Source organism: Pristiophorus japonicus, chromosome 6, assembly GCF_044704955.1.
Source record: "Pristiophorus japonicus isolate sPriJap1 chromosome 6, sPriJap1.hap1, whole genome shotgun sequence".
NCBI lineage: Eukaryota > Metazoa > Chordata > Chondrichthyes > Pristiophoridae > Pristiophorus > Pristiophorus japonicus.
In genome coordinates, this window is record NC_091982.1 from 200,372,602 (window position 1) to 200,394,158 (window position 21,557).

General features: G+C 45.6%; 1 protein-coding gene across 2 annotated transcripts in view; it reads left to right on the forward strand.

Moving 5' to 3' along the window:
- The window catches only part of LOC139265346 (lysosomal amino acid transporter 1 homolog), a 61,929-nt gene that overhangs the window by 7,385 nt on the left and 32,987 nt on the right, over positions 1–21,557 (forward strand). For both annotated transcript variants that reach the window (XM_070882313.1, XM_070882314.1), the window contains exon 2: positions 16,725–17,081. In XM_070882313.1, the coding sequence (XP_070738414.1) occupies positions 16,891–17,081 (191 nt within the window). In that variant the 5' untranslated portion in view covers positions 16,725–16,890. The remainder of the gene's footprint in view (positions 1–16,724; positions 17,082–21,557) is intronic.

The following is a 21,557-nucleotide window of genomic DNA, read 5'->3' on the forward strand; positions in this document are numbered from 1 at the left end:
CCCTCCTCCCTCCCTCCCTTCCTCTCTCCTTCCCTCCTCCCTCCCTCCCTCCTCCCTCCTCCCTCCCTCCCTCCCTTCCTCCTCTCTCCTTCCCTCCTCCTTCCCTCCCTCCTCTCTCCTTCCCTCCCTCCCTCCTCCTCTCTCCTTCCCTCCTCCTCCCACCCTCCTCTCTCCTTCCCTCCTCCCTCCTTCCTCTCTCCTTCCCTCCTTCCTCTCTCCTTCCCTCCCTCCTCTCTCCTTCCCTCCTCCCTCCCTCCTCTCTCCTCCCTCTCTCCTCCCCTCCTCCCTCCTCCCTGCCTCCTCTCTCCTTCCCTCGTCCCACCCTACCTCCTCTTTCCCTCCCTCCTCTCTCCTTCCCTCTCTCCTTCCCTCCTCTCCTCCCTCCTCTCTCCGTCCCTCCTCCCACCTCTCTCCTTCCCTCCTCCCTCCCTCCCTCCTCTCTCCTTCCCTCCTCCCTCCCTCCTCTCTCCTTCCCTCCTCTCTCCTCCTCCTCTCTCCTCTCTCCCTCCCTCCTCTCTCCCTCCCTCCTCTCTCCCTCCCTCCTCTCTCTCTCCCTCCTCTCTCTCTCCCTCCTCTCTCTCTCCCTCCTCTCTCTCTCCCTCCTCTCTCTCTCCCTCCTCTCTCTCTCTCTCTCTCCCTCCCTCCTCTCTCCTTCCCTCCTCTCTCCTTCCCTCCTCTCTCCTTCCCTCCTCTCTCCTTCCCTCCTCTCTCCTTCCCTCCTCTCTCCTTCCCTCCTCTCTCCTTCCCTCCTCTCTCCTTCCCTCCTCTCTCCTTCCCTCCTCTCTCCTTCCCTCCTCTCTCCTTCCCTCCTCTCTCCTTCCCTCCTCTCTCCTTCCCTCCTCTCTCCTTCCCTCCTCTTTCCCCTCTCTCCTTCCCTCCTCTCTCCTTCCCTCCTCTCTCCTTCCCTCCTCTCTCCTTCCCTCCTCTCTCCTTCCCTCCTCTCTCCTTCCCTCCTCTCTCCTTCCCTCCTCTCTCCTTCCTCCTCTCTCCTTCCCTCCTCTCTCCTTCCCTCCTCTCTCCTTCCCTCCTCTCTCCTTCCCTCCTCTCTCCTTCCCTCCTCTCTCCTTCCCTCCTCTCTCCTTCCCTCCTCTCTCCTTCCCTCCTCTCTCCTTCCCTCCTCTCTCCTTCCCTCCTCTCTCCTTCCCTCCTCTCTCCTTCCCTCCTCTCTCCTTCCCTCCTCTCTCCTTCCCTCCTCTCTCCTTCCCTCCTCTCTCCTTCCCTCCTCTCTCCTTCCCTCCTCTCTCCTTCCCTCCTCTCTCCTTCCCTCCTCTCTCCTTCCCTCCTCTCTCCTTCCCTCCTCTCTCCTTCCCTCCTCTCTCCTTCCTCTTCTCTCCTCCTCCTCCTTTCTCCTTCCCTCCTCCCTCCCTCCCTCCTCTCTCCTTCCCTCCTCCCTCCCCTCCTCTCTCCTTCCCTCCTCCCTCCCTCCTCTCTCCTTCTCTCGTTCCTCTCTCCTTCCCTCCTCCCTCCTTCCCTCCTCCCTCCCTCCCAACTCTCCTTCCCTCCTCCCTCTCTCCCTCCTCTCTCCTTCCCTCTTCCCTCCCTCCTCTCTCCTACCCTCTTCCCTCCTTCCCTCCTCTCTCCTTCCCTCCTATCTCCCTCCCTCCTCTCTCCTTCCCTCCTCCCTCCCTCCTCTCTCTTTCCCTCCTCCTCTCTTTCCCTCCTTCCTCCTCCCTCCCTTCCTCCTCCCTCCCTTCCTCCTCCCTCCCTTCTCTCTCCCTCCTTCTCCTCCTCCCTCCCTTCTCTCTCCCTCCCTCCTCTCTCCTTCCCTCCCTCCTCTCTCCTTCCCTCCCTCCTCTCTCCTTCCCTCCTCCCTCCCTCCCTCCTCTCTCCTTCCCTCCTCCCTCCCTCCCTCCTCTCTCCTTCCCTCCTCCCTCCTTCCTCTCTCATTCCCTCCCTCCTCTCTCCTTCCCTCCCTCCTCTCTCCTTCCCTCCTCCCTCCCTCCCTCCCTCCCTCCTCTCTCCTTCCCTCCTCCTTCCCTCCCTCCTCTCTCCTTCCCTCCCTCCCTCCTCCTCTCTCCTTCCCTCCTCCTTCCCTCCCTCCTCTCTCCTTCCCTCCCTCCCTCCTCCCTCCCACCCTCCTCTCTCCTTCCCTCCTCCCTCCTTCCTCTCTCCTTCCCTCCCTCCTCTCTCCTTCCCTCCTCCCTCCCTCCCTCCTCTCTCCTCCCCTCCTCCCTCCCTCCCTGCCTCCTCTCTCCTTCCCTCCTCCCACCCTACCTCCTCTTTCCCTCCCTCCTCCCTCCTTCCCTCCTCCCTCCCTCCCTCTCTCCTTCCCTCTCTCCTTCCCTCCTCTCCCTTCCTCCTCTCTCCTTCCCTCCTCCCACCTCTCTCCTTCCCTCCTCCCTCCTTCCCTCCTCCCTCCCTCCTCTCTCCTTCCCTCCTCTCTCCCTCCCTCCTCTCTCTCTCCCTCCTCTCTCTCTCCCTCCTCTCTCTCTCCCTCCTCTCTCTCTCCCTCCTCTCTCTCTCCCTCCTCTCTCTCTCTCTCTCTCTCCCTCCCTCCTCTCTCCCTCCCTCCTCTCTCCTTCCCTCCTCTCTCCTTCCCTCCTCTCTCCTTCCCTCCTCTCTCCTTCCCTCCTCTCTCCTTCCCTCCTCTCTCCTTCCCTCCTCTCTCCTTCCCTCCTCTCTCCTTCCCTCCTCTCTCCTTCCCTCCTCTCTCCTTCCCTCCTCTCTCCTTCCCTCCTCTCTCCTTCCCTCCTCTCTCCTTCCCTCCTCTCTCCTTCCCTCCTCTCTCCTTCCCTCCTCTCTCCTTCCCCCCTCCCTCCCTCCCTCCTCTCTCCTTCCCTCCTCCCTCCTTCCCTCCTCCCTCCCTCCCTCCTCTCTCCTCTCTCCCCCCCCCCATCCCCCTCCCATTCTCCCCCTCCCCTCGCTTTCAGGAACACAGACACAGACAGAGAGCTAGAGACACAGAGACACACTGGGGGAACTGTCCCAGCACGCTCTTGGAGGACTCCCGGTGCTGCAGTCGGTAAGTAGAAAATATTTTATTTATTGATTTTTTTTTAAAACATTTTTTTTATTTTTTATTAATTTTTTTTGATTGATTTATTGGTTGATTTATTGATGTATTTTTCATTTATTATTGATGATGGCTCTTTATTTGTAAAAATGAAGTGTTTAATGTTTGTAAACTTCCCTTTAAACCCCCCCACTCTTTCCCTACGCCTAATTTGTAACCTACGTCTGATTTTCTAAAGTGTAAACAAGGTTTTTTCGAACGTACAAAAATCTTCACTTACTCCATTCTAAGTTAGTTTGGAGTAAGTTTTCACTGCCGAAACTTTGAAAACAGGTGTAAATGGCCGGACACGCCCCCTTTTGAACTGGAGCAAACTAAATGCCGAGAATTTAAATTTCTAAGATACTCCATTCTAAACCAGTTGCTCCAAAAAAACAGGAGCAACTCAGGCCGAAACTTGGCCCCACAGTTACTGTTTACAGATCCAGGCCACAACCTCTCTCTAACATTGAGAAACTCCACGATTTAACACTTGTGTAACTGCAAGAAACTTCACAGAATTTTAACTAATTCATGGAAAATATATAAGAAGTACATCAAAGTGTCGAAAGTTGTTTTTTGAAAAAATAATGAGTTATTTCATGCTGGATTCTTCGGAGCTCAAAACTTTTAAGCATCTGCAAACTTCACTAATCTCTGAACCTCAGCGTTGAACTTCAGATTGACTTCAGAATCTGCTACTTTGAGCAATTGGACTTGTGTGCTTAACAGGAAATGCTTAGTTAAATGAGTGTTCATCTTACCAATAGAATAATTTATTATGTATTTAATGAATATAATGCTCCTGTTGGTTAAATAGGCTTGCCATGCAAAATGCCATGGGAGATTAGTACACAAAATGAGAATGTATTAACTGTGTTAAAGAAAATCAGGATTTATGATTTTCATAATGGGGTCAACTCCTCAACAACAGCTATATAATGCCTTTTTAATATTCAGCTGACAAATTTCACCTCATTCAGCGTTCTTTCTAAGCTATTTCAAAATTTGCTACAACCTCCAAAATCCAACAATACCCCATAAATCCAACCAGAGCTGGTTCTGCCCGCCCCCCCCATCCCCAGAACTTCTGCTCCCTAATGGATCTTTGCACACAGTTCTCTACCTTGTACACCTTGACAATAAAAGATATATAGAAAACGTGAAGAGTATCCTGAAATGATGCCTAGTCTGGCAGATAATGGAGGAGGAATGACAATAGGTATGAAAATAGATCACTTCATGTACCAAAATGTGTCAGCACCATCTCCAGATCATCCAGCAAGCATATAGCACCTCATGCAAACTCCCCAGATTATCTCCTTTGTCTTCCTGGCTGGAGTGGCTGTGGCTAGTAAGGCGCACGTTTTTACATTTTGGTCATGCTTTCACATTCAGCCATTTTGGATGACAGTCCAGGAGGCCACAAAGAGCATGCCTGGCTTTTCAATCGCTGTACAAGTAGCCTTGTGCCAGCTGAGCCAATTCCTATCAGAATTTTCACTGCTCATGGTAAAAGAGTGCATATCTTTGTGGAAACATGTGCCAACTTCAGCCCTGAAGCACCTATGGTAAATATGCCGACCGAGCAAGTTGTGTTTGGCCTCTTTCTGGATGGAACTGGGCAAATATCAGGGTGTCTGAAGCCACAAGGCTCACTTAGCACAAAGCCCTATCCTGAACACCCAAACAACCTCTTGGGAGATGACAAGCCAACACAGGTAAGGAAATAAGCCAAGTAAGAAAAACCCTACTTGAAGCCAGGTAAGGGCAGTGACATCGAACAAATAGGGCCACTAGGCAGTAGCTCTGTTTTTACAACAACAGCAACTTGCAATTATACCACCCCAATCCAACGTACAAATAATATGCTATCAAAACATATAGAACTGAATTTTCGGCTCATTTGCGCCTCAGTTAGCAAAATGCTGTTTTTGGGCATAATGCCGGGCGTCCAGGATTTACCACCCGGCCTCTAGATTCGGTTACCAGTTAGCGCCGGCGCAAACATTTACCGCCCCGCCATCTATTTTGATTGAGATCATGACGTCAATCATCGTGCAACGCTGCGCTAGCGTCCCGGATGGAACATTCGGCCCTTGCATCTCATTTAGCGCCGACCCAGGAAACGCCTGAAAAAAACAGGCGGGCCCAGGGTGCGGCAGGCGGTATTGGCAGAGTATTTAAATGGAGGGATGAGGATCCTACATCGCAGGTCATATTGACTACAACGGTTGCGCACATCATGCTGCGTGAAGCTCCAACTTGCAAACGTCACTTTTATCTACCAATGATTTTCACCTACGACTTCAGTGAGAACATTTAATGGGGGCATTACTAGTTTGTCAGCATATCATGCTCCATGCTCCTGCCAGGAGGCATCAAGCTAGAAGAAGGTCTCTTGGCCATGTCGGTCCACGGATGAGGAGAGGCTTAAGATGTCCAGGGAGGAGGCCTCACCCCCCACCCCCCACAGGTTTACAGGGACCAACGCTCATACCTCCAGCTCTCTGAGTAGTAGTGTGTGAGAAAGCTGCACTTCCGTTTCCTACAGGTAGACCGATGCCTCGACCGCTCCTGGAGGCAGCCTTCAATACTCCCTCAACAAGTATCTGAATTCATTGTGGTATGGTGCACAACTTGGTCATCATGAGGGGCCAGGAATTGCCAGTGGAGATTGCATGCCCACCTCAGGAGGAGGACGACAAAGAGGAGCTTGGTGAGGCCCCCATTGGATAGCCACACCATCCACGGGGGAGGCAGTGTGGAGATGCTGCCGGACCAAGAGTCGCAAGTCGCCAGCTCATAATGGACTGGCTCTCCTAAATGGAGGAAACTGAGGGATGGAGCTTAATACTGGACATACTTTGTGTCTCCATAAAGGCACATCTCCGGTGAACATTGGAATGATGCTCAAGACACCAATGGCAAATAATGATTCATGTATTTTACTGTAACAAAGTCACAAAAACTCCCCCTGCCAAAATAAAACCATACAATATACGTTATGTTGCAGGGCACTAAACAACAATGACATTTCTTTAATGCCGCAAGTTTTGGCTTGGGCGCACAAAGTCCGTTGTGTAACATGTGAGTTAACGCCAGCGCTCCTCCAACTTACATTTTTGCCGAACAAATGCCTAAAATCCAGCCCATAATGTCTTCTCAAAATATATCTGTAAACTCTTGAAAAGTTAGCAGAAAGCATACAAAAATCGAGGGCACTAATTAAGTACACTGTCACAATTTAACAAAGATGCTTTTGTTTGAAAGTCACAAAGTTGCCAGGATATTTGCATTCAATGATCCTTTTGGTTAGAGTGACTTGGCTGTTGGCCAGCAACATTTTCAAAGACAAGCTTCCCTATAGGCAGGCATAAGTAGTTTTTAATTTCATATCTTTGCAAGAAAATCCTGACCTTGCCTATTGCCAGCCCGGATGCCACACTTCACTTTATCTAGATCTATTCCATGAGTTATTTTTTTAGGCCATCATTTCCCATGAATATTTAAATCCTCAAAAAAGCGTCCAAAGAGCTAATCTGCAGATGAAAAATAAGTGCAGTAGAAAAATACATTTTCTAAAATTCTTAATGTTCGAAAAGAGCACATTCTTAAGCACTGAAAGGGGGAGGGGAAGAAAGAACAAAAGGGAAGGTGTGTGATAGGGTGGAAGGCAGGAGAGATTAGAGAGACAAAAGGGATGATGGGCTGAAATGAAATGGTAATGATAGAGGTTAGAAAAAGATAAATCTGGATAGGGTGTGAATGGCATAGTAATGACCAGTTGCCATTATAGACAAAGAGGAAAAAAAACATAAGATGGCTGGGGGGTGGGGGTTATGATCTGAAATTGTTGAACTCGATGTTGAGTCCAGAAGGCTGTAAAGTGCCTAAACGCGTGTGCTAACCTCTCCCCTTTTCAATGTTTTCTCCCTCTCTGAACAGACTGGCACCAGCTGCCAGCAGGAGAAAGATCCAACTTTTCAGGTGTCTAAAATCCAGCTGCTTCCCTTCCCAGAGTTCATGTTGGTCGTGCTACTGTCAGTGTTTCCACAGCTGCAGATCCTGCGAGCCATGCAGCTCCCGCTACACTCTTTGTTGCCAGTGTGACAAAATCTATCTGCTCTCTCCTCCTTGTGAAATAGGTACAGAATCTCCTCCTCAGAATAAATTCTATTCTTCGCTCTCTCCTGAAATAGTTATCCTGACCTTAATCCTGCTCCTTAACCTAACCCCAACCTGGGAGATTTTATTCTGAATTAAAATCACAGTGGAGCTGCTGTTTAGGGAGTTGGGAGAGTGGTGATCAGAGGAATTTGAGCTCTATCACAAAAATACTGAAAGAAAACCACAACATAATTTAAGTTTAACAGGGAAACTGTGAAACCGATATACTAAATGGGAGGATTTTTTGTTTTGAACTAGTATTTTTGAAAAATATTGCATAAGTTTGTTACTGAAAGGACTCAAAACCAACACATTTGTGGGGATTGATGGTATTTACTAAAGCATATTAGGCTGAGAGTTGTGAGGTGCTTGTGAATCATAAGAATGGAGTCTATGACCGTCCCTCCATCATAAGGTTCATTCTACAGTGTTCAGCTCCATTCACGACTCCTCCAATTATGAAGTAGCCCATGCAGCTGGACAGAGACAACAACCCGGCTTGGGCTCATGTGAAAGGTAATCTTCCACCACATAAGCGTTAAGCAAAGATCTTCTCTAACAAGAAAAGGCTCAGCCTACTATGATAGTCGACTCCATATTAAACATGTAGATTGACAATAAACAAAATGACTAAAATACCAAATTATATAAAGCACAGCATGCAATTTGGCCCTTGCAAACTAACCCTATTTCCTCCCCATTGGTCTGTGTCTTCATTTGATTCAAATATTTATCCAATTTTCACTTAAAAGATGCAATTATCTCTCCCTAAACAACTCCCTTCCATGCTCCAAAAAAATACTCTATAAAAGAATGTCTCGTAACCTTTCTCCTTACCTCTTAGTGACAATTTTTAAAATTGATGATCCCTCATCATTGACTTGCCAACCAGAGTAAAAAGTCTTTCCCTTTTCACTCTATGAAAACGCTTTGTAATTTACAAACCTGTATTAAATCTATTTCTAGATTGCTTGATCAGTCTCATATAAGCCAGAGATGTTATGCTGGAACTGTAGAATGCCTGATACGCTGAACCATGAGCACTATGTTCAGTTTTGGTCGCCACAACATAAGGAAAACTTTCAGGTCATAAAGGTGGTGCAAGGAAGAACCACTAGGATAACCACAGGCATTGAAAGATCCCATGGCACTATTTTGAAGAAGGGCAGGGGCGTTATCCCCAGTGTCCTGGCCAATATCCCTCATCAACATAACCAAAACAGATTGTCTGGTCATTATCACATACTGTTTGTGGGAGCTCGTTTGTGCGCAAATTGGCTGCCGCGTTTCCCACATTACAAAAGTGACTACACTCCAAAAGGACTTAATTGACTGTAAAGTGCTTTAAGACGTCCGGTGGTCATGAAAGGCGCTGTATAAATACAAGTCTTTCTTTATTGGAGCATTAAATTATGAGAGAAAAATGGAGAAGCTGGGACTCTTTAGCCTTGAAAAACTGAAAAGGGATTTTTTAGAGTTATACAAGGTATTAAATTACACAGATGAAGTAAATGCACAACATTACTTTAGATAAGCCAAAGTATTCAGATATTCATGAAAAGAATTTCATGAAACGAGTGATTGGCACTTGGAATGGTTTTCTGGGCAGAGTATTGGAAATGAAAACCTTAAATCCAATCACAATACAGTTAATTATGTGATGGGGTGACTTAAGTTTTTCATGCCTGAATAGTTGAGCTTAAAAAGGCCATATGGCTTCCTTCACCTGTATTTATTTTTCCCATTTTTTTAGAAGAATAACTGCTACATTTCCCTGAGAGTTTAGAGAATGACCTCCAGCATTCAATAGGTCATCCTTATCCTGCTGATAGACCTGCGTGTCTTAGCCCAGAAGCCAGAAATAGCTTTTTTCAGTGCCAAACATTGCTACAATATTCATTACTAAACAGATCTAAGCATTGTAGTACAACTACAACATGTATTTATATAGCGCATTTAACATAGTAAAATGCCCAAGACACTTCACAAGAGCATTATCAAACAAAATTTGACACCGAGCCAAATAAAAAAATATTAGGGCAGAAAGCTTGGTCAAAGAGATAGGTTTTAAGGAGTGTCTTAAAGGAGGAGCCTATATGGTGGGAATTCCAGAGTGTAGGGCCTTGGCAGCTGAAGGCACAGTCGCCAATGGTGGAGCGAATAAAGTCAGAAGGCCAGAATTGAAGAAGCGCGGATATCTCGGAGGGTTGTGGTACTGGAGGAGGTTTTGGAGTTAGAGAGCAGCGAGGCCGTGGAGGGATTTGAAAACCAGGATGAGAATTTTAAAATTGAGGTGTTGCTTAACCAGGAGCCAATGTAGGTCAGCAAGCACAGGGCTGATGGGTGAACTTGGTGCGAGTTAGGACACGGGCAGCTGAATTTTTGATAACCTCAGGTTAACGGAGTGTATTTGAATAGTCAAGTCTAGAGATAACAAAGGCATGGATGAGGGTTTCAACAGCAGATAAGCTGAGGCGAGGGCGGAGATGGGCGATGTTATGGAGGTAGAAACAGCTGGTCTTAGTGATGTGCCTTGTCTGGAGAATTCCTACTGCAACACTTACTACTTATTTGTTCCAATATAGGTTGGATGTAATTAGCGTAAGGAGCTACTACTTGTAACTGAAGACTTTGCAGCTCTTTTTAAAAAAAAGAGGTGGGGTAATCATTTTTTCGCAACAAATTAGTCTTCTCACACTAAAGGTGATGCATCATTTTCCACCCACTATCTAATTCAGTCCTAACTTGTTTTTCAAATAAATTTGGATTCAACTGCATGCAACATAATTAAATGCTCAACAAACGAAGCACTTGAATCACTGTAGACCTGGGTAGATTTACAGGACAATGTGGATTGATACTGTTATAGTTAGCACACTGGGAAATTTTCTGTACCAGTATATTAGTTTGTGAATTGAAATCTATTTTCATCGTCAGCATGTTAGCTGTCACTCTCCACATTCAGTGTTCTTCAAAGAAAAGATTGTTTGAAATGAAAATGATAACTTAAAATCACAGAAAATATCAAGTCAAGTTTGAATATATAATGGTGAAAATGAAGGTGTCAAAGTATACGCAAGTATTTTTTTCTTTGCTCAGATTTACGGTTTCAATTGTTAGGAGCTACTAGCAGGTCTTTGAAATGGTAAATGCAATCCCTCCACTCAGAATTTTGCAGGCTGCGATATTATACTCGCCTCATATATCTAGAATATTTCAATACTTTTTGGATCACTTATCTCTGATAATTCTATGTGAAGTTTAAGGTAAAATTGTTGAACATTACCATTTATTGAGAGTAAAATACATGATAGTTAATTTAATATCTAATGAATCCCATATTCTGTAGATTCAAATGCACTTGCTAACTTATCAATTTTGAGATCGCCTTCAGGGCATTTCAAATTGTTATACAGGTTGAACCCCCCCCCCTCCTCTCATCCAGAACTCCCTTATCCAGAACCATTCCTGGCCACTGGGGGGCACATGCGCAGAACTCCGACATGAACAAATTGAACAAATTGTACCTTCCTCGCTGCCAACTCCCCCAATCGCTGGCCTGATCCCGTGATCCAACCCCCCCCCCCCCACCCCGCCATGATCTCTCTGCCACACTCCCAGCCCCAAGCCAGCCAGCCCTGATATCTCCTTGCTCAGTATCTGTACCATCCAATTTAATGTGACCACCCCTCGTCTGGAAAAATCCCTTAACCAAAACAGGCCAGGTCTCGAGGGTTCCGGATAAGGGAGGTTCAACCTGTATTTTCTATATCTATTCTAATCTGCATAACAGTAATTAGGCAAACTAATGTAAATGCTGGTTTTTAAAAAAATATGGTAGCTGTGTAAATATCGAAGGTGCATGAAACTCTGAAGAACAATGCAACAAAAGATGAAGAATGGGGTTTGTTGAGCATATTTGAAGAATTCTTGCTGTGCAAAATTTCTTGTTCCAAGGAAAGAAAGAAGTAAAGTGTATGCAGTTTTAGATTTGAGGGGAAAGAGCTGTTCCATGGAGTGGTGGGATATGGATTTGTACCCAGATGATATAGGATCAACTGCCCATTATACGCCTTTCCCGATTTTCCTTTGTATTGACTTCAATGAAAAGGAAAACCGTGAGAGATGTTTAACGGGCGGCCAATGATATCACCTGTTTTACACTACACTGTCTTACGCCTAATGTTATTTCCCCTGCCCCGGTGTGTAAGTAATCCTATTTGTGTTGGTGTGGGAGGGAGCAAATGGGAAGTAAAATTGCCCATTCTGATTTTGAGCAGTTCCTGGTGGCCAGTTATAGAGCAGTATTAGCATAAGTTTGTAATCATGGATGATGTATGATGGAGGGAGATCCAGAGAGGAGAAAGCAAAAGTTAGGATCTTATTTCTCCTTTATAATAACTTTAGTTTTAAATTAAAACAAATCTCATAAAGCATTGAATAATCGTGCAAATTTTGTGGGATCAAGCTCTGCGTGTTTTGTAATTGAATAGCCTGCCCACACTCACTATCTTGGCACACATACAGAATGAAAGATGGCCACACAATTGGAACCGTATCCCAGTAAGGGGTCAACACCCCCAGGAGCAATGAAGGAGAGGAGAAAAATAGCATTAAAAGAAATCAGCATACTTCATATTGCTTGTTTTATTTCAAGCAATTTTTTGGCAGCTCTGAACTTGTTGTTGACCTCATTGTGTCACCAGAAATCTGTGTGCATGCAGTAATTACTGTTGCATATTGACCTCGGACATAGTGGCCCCGATTGTTGTTTTCTGGTACTAAGCAGTATGTAGAAGAAAGCTTAAAGGCCCAGAAAAAAATTGTTGAACAACTTTCTGGCCATTTGTGGCCCACTTTTCATAATTTAATTTTCAGAATGAATGAGCATATAATATTGTATCCTTTAAAACATATGAAAGGATAAATTGCATTGACCATTTTCAAAGTCCTGGTAGTATCTCCAAATAATTTAACCGCAAATCAGGGCAAAAAAAAATACTTTTCTATTCTTTGAAACCACCATTCAATTCTTAGAGTGTGAATGTAATTTGCATTTCCTGAGTCATTTGCATAATTACTTACCTGGACAGGTGACGCGAGTACAATAGTGGTAGGAGCAGAGAATTATGTGCAAGTGGAATTCAAAGGTATGTGGGTAATTGAAAGAAAGTGGTATAATAAGGTGCCAACATTTCTGAAAATCTTTAAAAAGCATCTCAACCATTACTAGCCTGTGACAGGGCTGAAGGAGATTAAGAAGCGACAGAAAAAAATGAAGGGACAGGAAACTCAATATAATGGAGCAACCCAGCACCTGCTCGATACTGAAGTGGGTCACCCTCTCTGCCACTGTCCCCATAAGCAATGCAGCGTGCCTGAAAGGAGGTGATGGCAGGCTTGAGGCTGCAGCTGACGAGTATTGTTAGCAGTAGATATCATCTCTGCTTCTAGAATCATAGAATGATGCAGCACAGAAGGAGGCCATTCGGCCCATTGTGCATGTGCTGGCTCTTTAAACGAGCGATCCAATTAGTCCAACTCCCTTGCTCTTTCCTCATAGCCCTGCAACTTTTTCTCCAAGTATTTATCTAATTCCCTTTTTTGAAAGTTACTATTGAATTTGCTCCAACGCCCTTTTAGGCAGTGCATTCCAGATCATTAAACTTGCTACATATTTTTTTCCTCATATCACCTCTGCTTGGTGTGACAATGCAAATTTAGTTGGTGACAGTTTTGTGGGTTTTCAGGCTTTTCGGGCTGATTATTACCTTGGAACACTCTCTTTCTTTTTTTCATGTAGTACTCATCATAGGCAGTCCCTCGAAATCAAGGAAGACTTGCTTCCACTCAAAGTGAGTTCCCAGGTGACTGCACAGTCCAATATGGGAATTACAGTCTCTGTCACAGGTGGGACAGACAGTGGTTGAAGGAAAGGGTGGGTGGGGAGCCTGGTTGCCGCACGCTCCTTCTGCTGCCTGTGCTTCCTTTCTGCATGCTCTCGACGACGAGACTCGAGATGCTCAGCGCCGTCCCGGATGCTCTTCCTCCACTTAGGGCGGTCTCGGGCCAGGGATTCCCAGGTGTCGGTGGGGATATTGCAATTAATCAAGGAGGCTTTGAAGGTGTCCTTGAAACGTTTCCTCTGCCCATCTGGGGCTCGTTTTCCATGTAGGAGTTCTGAGTAGAGCGCTTGCTTTGGGAGTCTTGTGTCGAGCATGCGAACAGTGTGGCCTGCCCAATGGAGCTGGTCGAGTGTGGTCAGTGCTTCGATGCTGGGGATGTTGGCCTGATCGGGAACACTGACGTTGGTGCGTCTGTCCTCCCGGGGGATTTGCAGGATCTTGCGGAGACATCGTTGATGGTATTCCTCTAGCGATTTGAGGTGTCTACTGTAAATGGTCCACGTCTCTGAGCCCTACAGGAGGGTGGGTATCACTACAACTCTGTAGACCATGAGCTTGGTACCAGATTTGAGGGCCTGATCTTCGAACACTCTCTTCCTCAGGTGGCCGAAGGCTGCGCTGGTGCACTGGAGGCAGTGTTGAACCTCGTCGCCGATGTCTGCCCTTGCTGATAATAGGCTCCAAGCACTGGCACCTGCTTGACTACGTCATCGTTCGAGCAAGGGATCGCAAGGACGTGCGCATTACCCGCGCCATAACAGGAGCCGACGACTGCTGGACGGATCACCGCCTAATCCGTTCCGTCATCAACATCAATATAGCCCCAAAGCGATGACTGCAATAGAAGCAGTGCTGCAAAATAATCAACGCCAGGGCACTCAAATACCCAGCTAAAAGAGCCCTATACAATCAGCTAACCTGGTGTCCCTTGATGACCCCAAGACGCAGAGTGCCCACAGCGCTTGGTCTGCCCTCGAGACCACCATAATCAGTGCCTGCAAAGAGACGCTCAATCACTCAACCAGGAAACACCAGGACTGGTTTGATGAGAATGGCCAGGAGATCCAAGAGCTAATAAACCGCAAGCACGGGGCATTTCTGAACCTAAAACAGCAACCCAACTCTGGAGCAGCAAAGCAGCTTTACAGACGGCTTAAGGCCAAGGTCCAACAAAAAACCCGCAACCTGAAGAATAGATGGTGGGTGGAGAAAGTACAGGAGATTCAGCAGTTAGCCGACAGCCATGATGTGCAAGGATTCTTCGCAGTCAAGTCCACCTATGGCCCAAGCACCCAAGGCCCCATCCCACTGCTGGCCAAGACCGGGGAGACACTCCTCAAGGATGCCGAGTTAGGATCCGCTGGAAGGAGCACTTCGAAGATCTCCTTAATCGAGACTCTGCCTTTGACATGAGTGTCCTCGACTCCATCCCGCAGCATACTACCCACCACCATCTCAGCAAAACCCCAGCCCTGCACGAGGTAGAAAAGGCCATCCGTCAGCTCAAGAACAACAAGGCATCAGGAGCGGATGGAATCCCCGCTGAGGCACTAAAGTATGGCGGAGAAGCAATATTGGCACGAATGCATGACCTCATTTCTCTCATCTGGAAGGAGGAGAGCATGCCGGGAGATCTCAGAGATGCAGTAATCGTGACCATTCTTTAGAAAAGGGGACAAATCCAACTGCGGCAACTACAGAAGAATCTCCCTGTTATCAGCCACTAGGAAAGTCATGTCATACTATGTAAAGCATGACATACTGTGATTGGGATACTTCTGAAGAGCCAACATGCATAATGGTTATGAAGCCTTCACACATGTCTAGCATTCGGCTTGCTTTCACAACTTACCTTTAGAGTTGGACCCTTTGCATGCACGAATCATATGCCAAAGTGAGGCATGCTCACCAGAGGCGGGTATGCAAATGCTGGCAGGTGGTCACCGAGCAGCTCCCGTGAAGCCTGACTTGCCTAACAGTCCTCAGATAGCGGATTCCCTGTGGAAAACTCATTGAGGCCACTTACGCTGGAGACCAAAAAAATTAAAAGAATTGACAGAAAGGTTCATGGGAACTTAAGTGCCAGCAGGAAAAAAAAAATAAAGATTTTTTTTCTTGGGCCTTTAAGTTTCCTTTTTACTGGTCAACACCGAGCAAATGCAGGACATCTACTAAAATGGGCAATTACGACAAATGGTCTGTGCCCTAAATCCAATCAGGCCAGAAAATGATACCGAAGATGCTACTGCATCACCTCTGCGTTATTGCCATTTCAATTGCATATGCTTGTCTGTATCAGCTTGGAGCTTTCCAGCTTTGCCTGTTCATCCACCAGAATTGTACATCATGTGCGAACGTGGTGGAGGCCTGCTTTTATGAAGCCTTGTTCTGTGCTGTTGTGTCCAGTGCACACTGAACAGTAACCAGAGAACAATTAGTCTCACTGGCTTTTACCTTGCAATGATGGCAAATGTCATACAAGAAATATTCTGTAAGAGGCATAAAGTACACACTACCCCTGTTGTTAAATTCTAGCTGCTTATCCGTGATCTAGCGCAAAATGTAATTTCCTACATGCATCCAAGCAGGAAACATGGAGACACTTTTTATGCAATATTTATAAATCGTTCAAATAATCCATTTTCATAGCAGTCAGTAAAATAAGAAGCAGGTGCACATAGTGTGGTTTTATTACAATTCAATTAAAATGAGATTTATCTCCATATTTTATGTGTTTTTATAGTCTTTGTGATCTTTCATTCGATGTGATGTTGTATAAATAAAGATTGAATATATTTAGCTTCAGCAGCTACTTATCGAGATAAATGTCCCTGCTTATTTAAAGTAATTAAAACAGCCACAATAGATTGCTGGGAATATTCTCGTTGAATTAATTAATAAGAATCGAAATAAATATAAAAGTAATTTTGGCTTGTATTCATTTACCGACTGTTAAACTTTTTTCCACCAATTTTCTCCCCTCCCCTCATTCTCTCCTGAAGGCATCAATTGATCGATTCCTTGCTGGAACACAGTTGCATGGGCAGCCTCTGGGACCTTACGCAAGTGGTCACCCTTCAGGCGTGAATCGAACCAGTGAATGCTAGTGGACTAGTCAACCACAACTGAGCTCAATCCTGTCTTCAACCATACTTTGCTGAATAGTGCTGGCTGATTTCCACCCCCCCCCCCCGAACCATGGTACTGAGGCCAGTTGTACTTCTGTCACCATCTGGTTGCGATCAGTCAACTCAATACAGCATTTTCAGCAAAAACAATACTGTAGGTTCTGAAAATCTAATACAAAAACAGAAAATGTCGAAATCGCTCAATAAGTCAGGAAGCATCCGTAAAGATAGGTGGCTAAAGGAAAGGAAGATAAAGTGATATGAGAACAGAGCAGGCAAATGGGATTAAGGCTACTGGGAGTGGAAAATAAACGTTAAAAACAGACTGCTTGGACTGAATAGCCTGTTTCTATGTTACAGTTTTCTATGTAATTCTATGCAAGATATTTTAAGCAGGCTTTTTATGTACTCTTTGTTCATATCTGTGAGGGAAAACATCCCTTTGTACATTTATGGTCACCTTTTATTGAAACACATTCTGGTCAAGTCAAATTTTAGATTGAGCTAATGCAAAGATATTTTTTTCAGGGTGACTCATGTTGAAACTGCACCAGGATCTGTTCAGCTGATAAAATCTTGATGGCTAAATATAAAGAAACAAGTTCCTGTAGCGGGTTCCAGTACTTAAAATATTAGATCTCCAGGTCCAGGATACTACAGCCACAAATCTCCAGTGGGTTCCTGTGCTTGTATCATGGGTGCTTTACTACAGTTTGCGAGGAACCACCATGAATCCAATGTCACTGTGGGCAGGAATGGACTGTTATGCGGAAATGAAACCTGGATATCCTCTGTGTTGGAAGAATGTGTACAGAACCTGTGGGAATTCTGGAGTGCACTTCTAGGACTTGCCTCAATTTGCTGTTTTCTTTTTGCTTCTCTACCGTAAGTTTTTCCAAAAACATAAATCCACAGTTTATTCTGACCCTGCTGCATATTCTATTAATCTCATGATTTTTATTGTATTGATTCATTTTCTAATATATTCTAAAAGCACATTTGATCTATTGTACACTGTGATTTGATTGCAGAAATTGAAAGGTACTTATTACAGAAAAGCTATTTGTTACTGTAGTACCATTTACTAGTGTACAATAATGGATAGCTCCCAAAACACACAGTACTATAAATCTTCTGTCTGCTTTGTTAATGCTGAATGATTTTTGAAGGAACTGAAAGAGTACTTTACACATTTACCTTTACACCAATGTCTGTAATTGTTATTGTGCGAGTTGAGTATTTTTAACGGTAATATTTTAATGTTTATTACATAAGTAGTTAGGTAAATATTGTTTATACAGTGTTATGTAGTAATTGGTGTTGCAGGTCATTAGAAGGTGGCAAGTACATAGTAAGAAAGAATTGTCTCGGTCTCTCTGAGCTGAGTATCCATTTGGCCATGTAATTTGAAATACTGGGGTTTCACCCAGTTGCTCACGGATAGCTGAGCTGTAGGACGTAATGCTCCAAACAGCTTCTTTAAGCTAGATTCCATTTCAAAGCTATAGAGGATTCCCCACTCAGCCTTTTCTCCTACACTTGTGAATGTGACAGCAGTATTTAATCTTACAATGCAGATATTTCAGAACTAGGTTTGGTGTAAAATCCCTTGCAGAATTCCCTTTGTGAACCCCTAGCACTCGGGGATTGAGGTTATAAATTTTGCCTGGATTGGACAGTGCTCAGGCCAGTAGTTAATATCCGTGTGCCCGCCTGCCCGTTTATACAAAAGGCAAAATACTGCAGGTCCTGGAAATATGAAATATAAACAGAAAATACTGGAAACACTCAGGTCAAGCAGCCAGTGGTGGGGGTACAATAACTAGCCTTGCTGTCCTGACTAGGAAAGGAAAACAAAGTCCGGAAAGGGATTTCACTTGTGATTTTCACTGAGTCTTTACTGACGTGTACTTTGTACATTGAGTGAGGACACTATTGGGTTTGGCTGTAATAGGCCCTATGAGTTAATGGCTTCCTGACCTTCACTGTGCGGGCTGGCATATGAAGAGCAATCACATGGGCAAAGTATGAGGACACCATTGAATGTGGAGCTTTACTGTGACATGAATTGTGACCTTCAGGAGAGGAGGGGATAAAAGGGGGAAAAAAAGAGGGTGAAAGGTCAAACCTTTAAGGAAATTCATGTTTCAGATTTCTTGAGTGTATGAAAAACAAATGATGTTATGAAAAGCAGCTTTTAGAATTACATTGGCTATAGTTCTTAATATAAGGCTTACTGACAAGATTATCACAAAAACATTACTTTGCTTAATTTGTTTCACATACAGATAGATATGCCATCATCCACGCAGAGAAAAATATTTCAAAGTTTAGTACCACAGAGGAGTCATGGCAGTAAAGTAATTCCCTCCCTGCCCCCATTCTGTGGCCTTGTTCGGGAAATGTACCTGGCATACTTTACCCCCATTCTCAGCAGTCACACAAAGGTCATAATGACTGTTTAATTGTTCATTTCACTTTATGTTGCAGTCATGCTATTAAATAAAACTATATTTCATGTTTAATGAAAGTTTAGATGTCAAAGTTTTTATTTTTCAGCAATTTTGTAACATTGCAAAATCATCGCTCTCAACTTCAAGCCTTGGGACATGTTTTAGTATTTGCGTGTTCTACTTTAGTCATTATCAATTTGCTGTTTGTGGGAGCTTGCTGTGCGTAAATTGAGTGCCACATTTCCTATGGAAATGCTATTGTAAATTATGAATAACGGTAGTCTCAGCACTGATCCTTGTGGAACACCGCTTTCTATCTTCCTCCAATCTGAATAACTACCCTTTACCCCTAATCTCTGCTTTCTATTTTTTAGCCAATTTGCTACCCATTTAGCCATTTCACCTGACTCCTCATTTCCTAACATTTTTATTCATGAGCCGACCATGTGGTATCTTATCAAAAGCCTTTTGATTCTTTTCTTATTAGACTTCTTGCGTACAGAGAGAAAATTTATAGTGAATCACTACAGTCCTTGACTCAATGGACCACTGAATGAATAGGCAAATGCACTGCATAATACAGTTTTCAGCTATACAACCCAAGAGCTCTCAATCAATTCTTTGGGCTCAAGTTTCGGCCTGAGTTGCTCCTATTTTTTTGGAGAAACTAGTTTAGAATGGAGTATCTTAGAAATTGCAATTCTCGGCATTTAGTTTGCTCCAGTTCTAGTGGGCCCAAGTTTCCACATGATTCGCGCCTGATTTTTAGGAGCAACTGGTGGAGAACGGACTATTTTAGAAATCGCAATTCTCCACATTTTTTTTTCTGCAGTTCTAGTCAGGTAGAATAGTTCGAGTTTAGAACAGAATTTTTTCTTCAAAAGGGGGCGTGTCCGGCCACTGACGCCTGATTTGAAAGTTTCCACAGTGAAAATGTATTCCAAACTAAAGTAGAATGGAGTCAGCGAAGATTTTTGTAGAACTGAAACAACCTGTTCTACACATTAAAAAATCAGGCGCAGGTTACAAATTAGGCGTCCAGAACGAGGTGGGGGGGAGGGGGGGGGGGGGAAGGGAAATCATTAAATTCTACAATAAATCCTTATTTATACTTCTACAAATATTATACAAATAAATCCAACCTGAATAAACATTTATAAGCCAAGAAAAGATTAAATAAACCATCTTCCTACCTGTGTGAAAGTGCTTCAGCCAGGGAGAATTCTGCAGCCGTTCGTGCCGCTGAGCGAGAGGGGGAGGAGAAAGCCGTTCGTGTCGCTGAGCGGGAGGGGGAGAGAGAGAGAGAGAGAGAGAGAGGGAGGGAGGGAGGGAGGGAGGGAGGGAGGGAGGGAGAGGGGGGGAGGGAGGGAGAGAGCGAGGGGGGGAGGGAGAGGGAGGGGGGGAGGGAGAGCGGGGGTGGGGGGAGAGAGGGGGGGGTGTGGGGAAGGGAGAGGTCAGGTCGGATCGGATCCAGTCCGGGAGTCGGGAGTCGGGTCCAGTGGGGGGGGGGGGGGAAGCGAGTGTCTGGTCGGCGGGGGGGGGGGAGCGGGTGTCGGGTCTGGTCGGCGGGGGGGGGGGAGCGGGTGTCCGGTCTGGTCGGCGGGGGGTGGGGGGCGGGTGTCTGGTCGGGTCTGGTCGGCGGGGGGGAGCAGGTGTCGGGTCTTGGCGGGGAGCAGGAGCTGGCCGTGGGAGGAGCCTTATCCACGCAGCCCCAGTGAGGCCATTCAGCCAGGGCTAGGGACTGCGTGCTTCGGGTCCCTCCACACAGTTCGGCGCCTGGAGCTACTGCACTTGCGTGCCGACTGTAGCGCGCATGTGTAGAGGTCCCGGCACTGTTTTCAGCGCCGGGACCTGGCTCCGCCCCCCCCACAGCTCGTGCTGGCTGCGCCAAGGGCCAGAGGACCTGTAAGTAGGTGGAGAATACCGAGGATTTTTTTAGATTCGAAAAACGGGCGCCCAGCTCGGAGGGGCGCCCGTTTTTTTTCTTGTGGAAACTTGGGCCCAGTGAGTTAGAATAGTTTCATTTTAGAACAGTTTTTTTTTCAAAAGGGGATGTGTCCAGCCACTTACACCTGTTTTGCAAGTTTAAGCAGCAAAAACTTACTCCAAACTAACTTAGAATGGAGTAAGTGTAGATTTTTGTACGCTCAGAAAACCTTGCCTACACTTGAGAAATTAGGCGCAGGGAACATAGAAACATAGAAAATAGGTGCAGGAGTAGGCCATTCGGCCCTTCTAGCCTGCACCGCCATTCAATTAGTTCATGGCTGAACATTCAACTTCAGTACCCCATTCCTGCTTTCTCGCCATACCCCTTGATTCCCCTAGTAGTAAGGACCTCATCTAACTCCTTTTTGAATATATTTAGTGAATTGGCCTCAACAACTTTCTGTGGTAGAGAATTCCACAGGTTCACCACTCTCTGGGTGAAGAAGTTCCTCCGCATCTCGGTCCTAAATGGCTTACCCCTTATCCTTAGACTGTGACCTCTAGTTCTGGACTTCCCCAACATTGGGAACATTCTTCCTGCATCTAACCTGTCTAACCCCGTCAGAATTTTAAATGTTTCTATGAGGTCCCCTCTCATTCTTCTGAACTCCAGTGAATACAAGCCCAGTTGATCCAGTCTTTCTTGATAGGTCAGTCCCGCCATCCCGGGAATCAGTCTGGTGAACCTTCGCTGCACTCCCTCAATAGCAAGAATGTCCTTCCTCAGGTTAGGAGACCAAAACTGTACACAATACTCCAGGTGTGGCCTCACCAATGCCCTGTACAACTGTAGCAACACCTCCCTGCCCCTGTACTCAAATCCCCTTGCTATGAAGGCCAACATGCCATTTGCTTTCTTAACCGCCTGCTGCACCTGCATGCCAACCTTCAATGACTGATGTACCATGACACCCAGGTC